The sequence below is a fragment of the Molothrus aeneus genome, chromosome 18, assembly GCF_037042795.1.
Source record: "Molothrus aeneus isolate 106 chromosome 18, BPBGC_Maene_1.0, whole genome shotgun sequence".
NCBI lineage: Eukaryota > Metazoa > Chordata > Aves > Passeriformes > Icteridae > Molothrus > Molothrus aeneus.
The window spans coordinates 2,039,095-2,047,312 of record NC_089663.1 but is presented as its reverse complement, the minus strand read 5'-3'; the positions used below and the strand labels follow the sequence as shown (position 1 = coordinate 2,047,312).

The window sequence follows — 8,218 nt, the reverse complement described above, 5'->3', positions numbered from 1 at the left end:
ACCCCTGAGCCAGGGGGTGACACAGGGGTGACACAGGGATGGATGGAGGGGTGACACAGGGGTGACACAGGGCCGGTGACTCCGCACCCATCGCTGCCCAGCCCCTCACCAGGGGAAGCTGTTTTTTGATAAAACAAATAAATCTTCCCTGCTCTCCTAAAAATAGCCATTGCCCTTTTTCCCTGCCTCCCTCCCTCCCCAGCTCGGGCTGCCTTAGAGACAGAACCCGCCTGGAGCCACTCAGTCATTAATGGCAGTAAACAACCCCCGGCTCCCGTGCCTTGTTCCAGCGGGAACATGAGGGGGCAGAAGCCACCTGGTTGCCAGGAGCCCGTGTCCCCACGTCCCTGCTGCCTGCTGGGCTCCTCCTGCCTGCCCTGCTTTGGGATTAAACCGGGAATATTCCTTGTGTCGCTGCCTCTGCCTTCCCTGCAGGATGCAGAGTGGGACGGGGCTGTCCCTGCAGGTGCTGGGGGTGCTGCTGTCACCTCCTGCCCACCTGCATCCCCATCCCTGCCTCTCCCCTGGCCTGGGATCAGCCCAGGCTGGGCAGCTCCTTCCCCACAGCAGCACCTGGCAGAGGTGAAACCCAGATTTATGGGGCAGCCAGGATTTGTGGAGGGTTTCTGCTCAGGGAAACACTGCAGCATGGAGGGATGGATGGATGGATGGATGGATGGATGGATGGATGGATGGATGGATGGATGGATGGATGGATGGATGGAGTGTTTCTCAGCGAGGACTAAAAAGAGAAATATCTTTTATTACAGATAAAAGCCTCTAATGTTTCTAGAGGGCAGCCCCAGCCTGGAACAGGCACACGGGCGGGGCAGAGCCACGGAGCTGGGAGCTGAGTGCCAGGACATGGAGCTGCTGCTGGGTCCTGCTCTTCCTCATCCTCCTCCTCCTCTTCCTCCTCCTCCTGCTGTCCCTCTCAGTAGCAGTGGGCGATGGTGTCCACGTTGAGGAAGCGGACGTGCATCTTGGTCTCGATGTCGATGCCCTGCCACATCTGACAGGGGACAGGGTGAGGGGACCAGGGCCACACCCCGGCCCCTGCTGTGCCCTCCCTGTCCCGGTGCCCATCCCGGCCCCTGCTGTGCCCATCCCGGTCCCTGTGCCCGCCCCTGTCCCCACCCCGGCCCCTCCTCCCGGGGCCTCGGGGGTGTCACCGACCTTCAGGAAGTCCTCGAAGGTGATGCCCTCGTACACCTGGTCCGGGCCCTGCCGCAGTGAGAGGAAACATCGCAGCCGCCCCGGGGTGATGGGAGGGGCGGCCCAGGGATGTCCCCTGGGGCTGAGGGACACATCTCCCATGGGTTCCTGCCCTGCACCCCATGGCCAGCCCCTGAGTGGTTCCCAAACCCCCTCGGCTGCCAGGAGCAGCCCCTTCCATAGGCAGTGAGGATGGGGGTTTGTGGGATGCTGATCCCTCTCTCACGAGGAAACATCACCCTGGGAGCTGCTGCCTGCAAAAAACACCTCCAGCCAAAGCTGCCGTGGCACAGGGAGATGCCCTGGGAAGCAGGGACACCTCCCAGCCCCATTGTGATGCCAGCAGAGCCCCTGAGAGCAGCAGGAGGCTCCCAGCAGAGGCTCCCACCATTTGTCCCACACAGATGCTGGCTGCCTCCATCATGGCCCCGTCGGCGATGGACCGAGCCGACTCCTTCTCCAGGTGGGGGTTCCCTGACAGCAGCTCCTCCACCACCTGCAAGGCAGAGGCTCAGGCCAGGCCTGGGGATGGAGGGATGGGACAGGGGGGACCCAACTTTACATTTCTGTACTCCTGCAGCGTGATCTTCCCGTCGTGGTCCGAGTCGTACATGTGGAACAGGACTGGGGGGACAGCAGGGGACAGCAGGGGACAGGAGGGGACAGCAGGGTCAGGGCAGCCCCTTCCCAGCAGCCCCAAGCCCAGGTTTGCCCTGGGGCAGCCTCACATTTCAGCTTCTCCTTGCGGAAGCGGTCGAGCTGCTCCTCATCCATGTTCATCTCGATGGGTCTGAAGTAGGACATGATGGTCAGGAAGTCCTCGAAGTTGATCTCCTCTGCCAGCCCGTCCGACTCCTGCCGCAGGTTCCTGGGGGGCCCAGCCCTCGGTGATTGGGTGTTGTGGTGTGGGTTTATACTTTGTAATACTTTGTAATAGTTTTGGGTTTGTATTTTTCCCAAATGCTTTACCCCAGATTGTACCCCCCTCCCTGTACCTGTGCAATCCCTTTCCTTTGCTGAGATCACCCCCAAATCCCCACCCTGGCTCTCTGTCAGTCACTCACCATCCCATCCCCTCCATCCAGAACTTTCGGTCCAGGACATCGAGTGATCAGCCAGAGGCCAGGGGTCAGCCCCACAAGTGTTACCCCAGATCCTGTCCTAAATGTCCATTCTCAGTACCCATCCCTCAGGGTCACTCATTGGTCAGTAAATGTTCTCTACTTTAGGTTTCCACCTCCCTTTAAATGCAACCTTGGCACCTCTCCTGGGGCTCTCAGCAGGAACCCCCTGAGGTGTAGGGGCTCCTTTGGGACTCCTGGAATAAAACCTTGGATTAACCCCTGCTAAGAGTCGGCCCTTTTATCCTCTACCCATGTCTCTGGTGTCTCTCCTGGTGCAAAGGTGACCGGCCTGGCTGCCCTCAGTACCCTCGGGGCACAGGGAGTGTCCCCTGCTGTCTGCTGACCCGGGGCTGGCCAGGTCCCTGAGAGGCTCCCAGAGACACAGAGACAATGGGGAACCCGCCCCAGCCCCACCACACCCCCAGCAAAGCCCTAGGACTGCTTTATCCCTAAAATCCAGTTTAAATGTCTCATTCTCCGCCCGGCTCCACCCCAGCCTTTAGGGGGAAGGTCCCTGCCCAGCCCCAGCCCATTCACAGAGGGTAAATCCTCCCTCCCTGGGTGCTGGGCGTTCTCACCGCTTGTCAAAAAAGGCGTGGACGATTTTCCCTCTGATGGGGTTGAACTCCAGGTCGGGGATGCTGTCAAAGTTCTCCTTGCTGCAAAGGGCACAGAGAGCCCAGGGTGTGAGGGACGTGGGGAGGAGGGAGAAGCCCTGAGAACCCCCCAGAGACCCAACCCTTCCTTCCAAAGCAAACACGGAAAAATAAAGGGATTTTGGATAAAAACCCTTTTTCCTTCTGTTCGGACTGACAGCAAGTCCATGCTCAGAGATTTTGTCCCCCCAGGATGGGTCCTGGGGAAGCTCTTGGGATGACCCCAGGGCTCTTTGCATGGCTTCACCTGCAGTGGATTTTGGAGTTTTCCCAGGAAAAAGGCCTCAAGCAGGGCTCACCAAGGAGATTCTGCTGTCCACCCTCCCCTCAGCTTCATGCTGAGCCTGTGCTGGGCTTTGATCTCTGGGATTTATAAAGTAAACGAGCCAAGAAATAACCCTGAGAGAGGTCAGAGCTCTCCCATTCCCTGTGCAGCCACCAAGGAGAGGCACAGGAGCCCCTGCAACCCCCCCTTCCCTCCCCAGAACTGTTTTTAAAGCTGGGGGGTGATGAGATGTTTGTCAGGAGAGCCCCTGCTCCCAGGCCAATGGGTTATTGTGTGTTTTCCTTGGAATATTTGCAAGGCCACCCTGCAGGAGCTGGCTCAGGGATGGCTCAGGGAAGGACACAGAATCCCAGCCCTGGACCAGCACCTCGGGCAGCCCAGGGAAGGGGGAGATGCTGGGGGTGGCATCCACCAGCAGTGGGGCTGGGATTGCTGTGGGGCTGGGATTGTAATGGGGCTGGGATTGCTGTGGGTCTGAGATTGTAATGGGTCTGGGATTGTAATGGGGCTGGGATTGAAGTGGGGATGGAACTGAAATGGGATGGGAATTGTGATGGGGCTGGGATTGCCCTGGGGCTGGGATTGTAGCAGGGCTGGCATTGCCCAGGGGCTGGGATTGCCATGGGATGGGAATTGTGGTGGGGCTGGGATTGCCATGGGATGGGAATTGTCCTGGGGCTGGGATTGCCATGGGATGGGAATTGTCCTGGGGCTGGCATTGTCCCGGGGCTGGGATTGCCATGGGATGGGAATTGCCCCGGGGCTGGAATTGTCCCGGGGCTGGCATTGTCCCGGGGCTGGGATTGCCATGGGATGGGAATTGCCCTGGGACTGGCATGGGGCTGGCATTGTCCCGGGGCTGGCATTGCCCCGGGGCTGGCATTGTCCCGGGGCTGGCATTCCCTACCGGATCGTCAGCTGGTCCTGGCTCAGCTGCTTGAAGCGCCGGTGCAGGTGCTCGATCTGCTCAGAGGTGACTGCCAGGGAAAGGAGAGAGGTGACAGGGGCTGAGCCCCAGGGACACCCCTCTGTGCCTGTCCCACCCCCCAGCACCAGGGCAGGGTCCTGGGCACAGCTGTGCCACCCCCATTGCCCTGTGGTGGCTCCGTGCCACCTGCAGGGTCCCTCTGAGTCCCCGTGCCCAGTGCCAAGGGCTGGGTTATTCCCTGTCCTGTCTGCAGGGAATTCCCTGGCCCAGCATGGCATGGAATGGCACGGTGGGATCCCTCCCTCAGCTCAGGATCCTTGGTGCCAGCCCACTGGAACAGCATTGGCATTTTTGGGGTTGGCACCGTGGGCAGAGCTGTGCCCAGGCAGCTCCTGCTCTCCCCCTGCCCCAGGACAGCTCTGCCTGGAGCCAGGAGGTTCCTCCATGTCCTGCACAGCCACGGCTGCTGCAGGAAACAACTCTGGGATCAGAAACCCTGACAGCAGCCAGAGAAGAGGAAAGGACACAGAGGGGGCTCAGCAGCCCCTCAAAATCAACTCCTGGCTTTGAAATTGCTGCCACTGCTCAGGGTGAGCCACAAACCACAGGGGTGGGCACTGCACAGCACCAACCCCACCCCAGGGCAGGGCTGGAAGGGGGGACCAGCAGCTCCCTGTGAGCCCCCCGAGTGCTGGGGCTCAGCAGCACCTCCCCAGTGCCCTGATCCCCCAGCACAGGCGAGTTTATCTGCCCCCACTGCTCTCCTGGGGCTGTAACCAAGCTCTGACCCCTCAGAGCCTGACTTGTGCCAGCATTGACAGGGCCATTGCCAGGAGCCAGGGCAGTGCTCTGGAGCTGTGTGTCTGTGGGCTGGGGGTCTGTCTGGGCACCCACAGGCTCCTGCAGCCCCAGCAGGGGCAGGGCTGCCCCAGCAGCTGCAAATCTGCCACTCCTGGCATCATGGAGAGACACAAAACCACTTTAAGGGGTTGCAAAGAGTTAATTGCAGCAAGCCAGCAGGGTCAGAGCTGGGCTGAGCTGCCTCCCTCGCTGCCTTTTATGATGTTTAAATAATGTCCTTTGCTTTCCCCACTGCTGCTTCACAGCCTGGAAATAGCAGCTGCATTGATCAGCGGGGCTGGGCCTTCAGAGCCCTCTGTAATAGCCTGGAAAACCCATCTGGGATGGGCCAGGGGGGCCTTGAGCCTGCCTGGATCCCTGAGGGATCCCCTTCAAACCCCTTTGTCCCCCCTCAGCCCCCTGGCTCCCAGGTGGTGATGCCCAGACCCCTCTGGATGTTTCCTCCCCCAGTCCCTCCCAGTTGCTGCTCTGCTGCTGTCCCATGGAAACTTTCCCTGGACTTTTTGCTTTCCAATTTTGGCCCTGCAGATGTGACCTTTCCCTCTGTGCCGTGACGCCATCGCTGTCACCGTGGGAGCCACCAAGCCCTGAGCATCTGGGGCACACCAAAAAGCTCTGATCTCTCAGAAAAACGTCCCAGGCACCAAGAGCACAAAGAACTGGGCTCAGTGGCTGGGTGCTCATGGTTGGGCTGGCCCTGGAGGGTTGGGTGAGGCTTTTCCTGCCTCTTTCCCCATCCCAGGTGCTCCTCTCAGGGCAGCTCTCCCAGCATCGCTCTGGCCTGTAAAGGTGGCAGAGCTCGGCTGCTTTCCAGAAAAGAAAAAGGGAAAATCTGCAGAAAAGGCAAAAGCTTTGCTGGAAGAAGGGCTGGCTCAAGGGCAGCAGAGGCTGCTGGTGTCCCTGAGAAGCATCCTGATGCTGCAGGCCCGTGTCCAAGCACGGCAGCCTCCTCTGATGAGGGAAAAATGGGATCTCAACCAAAGGGAGCCAAGCTTGCTGTTCCCAGCCTTGCGTGGTTTGTGCTGCTTGAGCAAAGGGAAAGGGGCACTGAGGGGGCTCAGGGGCACTGGGGGGGCACTGAGGGGGTCTCAGGCCTCCTGTGGGACCAGCCTGGCTGCAGGGATGGTCACAGCATCCCAGGAAGAGCCACTTCACCCTGGGGAGACGCTGCAGCAGCTTTGGGATGGAGCACACGGAGGGAAGGAGGGAGGGGAAGCAGCCCCGAGCAGCCCTCAGGGTGTCCCTCCGCGGGGGAGAAGGCAAAGCAGCGAGCCTGGGGCACCTCCGGGTGGCTCTGCCCTGTCCCTGCTCCTCCCAGGGGACCGAGGGTGGCTGCAGTGCCCTGTGCGAGGTCGGAGCCCAGCAACGAGGCTGTAAATCCCTAAATCCCCCTTTAGGCAGCAGCCTCAGCACAGGGGGAGCTCTGGAATACCACGGGAGCACAGGACGGGCACCCCAGACATGGCTTGGAGTTGTGGGCTCCCCCTGCCCTCCCTCATCTGCTTTCCATGAGATTTTTGGGTGTTGCCCTCGCAAACCCTGCCCTGGCGTTGATCCCCGGGGCACCGGGGAGGAGCCTCCCACGGGCAGGTGCCGCCTGTGCCCGAGATGCTGCTGCAGGGTCCCCGGGCCAGGGGGCTCCCCAAAATCCTCCTCCCACCCTGGGCTGCCAGGCTGGCACCCCGCGGGCTCCCCAAGCTCCTGAGTCCGCCCTGGGGGGGGCTCAGCCCTCCCTGCAGAGGGAGAGGAGAGGGAGATGTGACCCCAGGAGCAGCAGCAGCACTGGGGACGGTCACCAGACCCTCTTGGCCCCCACAGAGCCTTTGGCCGTGGGCAGAGCCTCCCCTCAGCCCTCCCCTGCCCGCAGCGGCTCGGCAGGGCCGGAGCTGGAGGATCCAGGCGGGAGCTCCCCGACTCCCGTGCCCGGAGCTGCCGCGTCCTGGAGCGGTGACGCTTCCAGGACGGGCACGGCCACCCCGTCCCTCCCTCGGGGAGCCCTGGGCCGTGTCCCTGCCCCTTCCCTGCCGATCCCTCGACCCCAAAGCAGCCCCGGAACAGCCCCGAGGTGTCACGGCCCGGTGGCTCCGGGGCAGAGCAGCGCTGCGGGGACAATGCCCGGGGCCCCGGTGGGCAGAGTCCGGCTGGGGCTCGCACGTGTGGCCGCTCGACGCCCTGGCTCGGGGATTGGTGGCAGCAGGGACCAGGGTGACACGCTGGCACCCTCTGGTGACCGTCCTACACCCTCCCCTCTTATCCCCTCCCCCGCTCCATCCCGAGGTGTCACATCCTTCTCTCCCCCAGCCCAGGTGACACCTCTGCACCTCCCCAGTGACATTCCCTGCACGGGTCCCGCGACACGTCCTGCATCCCCTGCCCTGCTCGAGCGTCACCTCCCGCAGTCCCCCGGCCACCCAGGTGACATTTCCCGTGCGTTCCCCCTCCCTTCCCGGCTGGCACCTCCTGCACCCCCCCCTCCCACGGGTGACACGTCCCGCACCCCCCCCTCCCCGGTGACACGTCCGGAGCCCTCCCCGGGTGATGTGTCCCCTGCCAGACCCCGGTGTCCCCTCGGGCCCGGGGGCTCGGGGCGGGGTGGGATGATCTGGGGCGGTGCCCGCGGCTCCCCGGTACTCACAGCCCGTCCTGTCCGCCAGCTCCCGCATCTCGGCGGGCACGGAGTGCGCGGAGCCCATCCCGGGCCGTGCCGGGAGCGCCGCCGCGGGCGCTGCACCGGAGCCGCCGCCGCTTTTAAGGGCGGGCGCGGCGGGGGAGGCGGCGGCGGCGGCGGCGCGGCGGCCCCGGGTCCCTGCGCGCCCCCGCCCAGAGGCAGCGCCGGGCCCGCGGGGGTGGGAGCCTCGGGGAGCGGGGACAGCCCCGGCAGCCGCTGCTGGCACCGGGAGCCCCCGGCTGTGCCCCCGCTATCCCCGGGCGGGAACGGGGCCGGCGTCTCCCCACGGACACCCCCCGGCTGCCCCAGCCTTGGCACTGCCCGGGCTGTGTCCCCAAAGGGGGGCACCCAGGGGTGACCCCCCATGAGGCAGCTTTGGCAGCTCGGGGGGTTCTGTCCCCATCTCCCCGGTGCCAGAGGGGCACGGGCAGGGACACAGGGAAGAGCAGAGCCCAGCCAGGAGCAGCACTGGGGACAGGC

General features: G+C 63.2%; 1 protein-coding gene across 1 annotated transcript; it reads right to left on the bottom strand.

Annotated features, from left to right (window-relative positions):
* Window positions 1–743: 743 nt before the first annotated feature.
* TESC (tescalcin) lies at window positions 744–7,833 on the bottom strand. Its single transcript, XM_066562119.1, has 8 exons — window positions 7,706–7,833; window positions 4,189–4,258; window positions 2,918–2,998; window positions 1,944–2,083; window positions 1,778–1,839; window positions 1,604–1,711; window positions 1,177–1,224; window positions 744–1,012 (listed from the first exon to the last, which is right to left on the bottom strand). Exons 1-8 carry the CDS (start codon window positions 7,761–7,763, stop codon window positions 935–937), a joined length of 645 nt encoding a protein of 214 aa, XP_066418216.1. The 5' UTR covers window positions 7,764–7,833; the 3' UTR covers window positions 744–934.
* Between the last annotated feature and the right edge of the window lie 385 nt (window positions 7,834–8,218).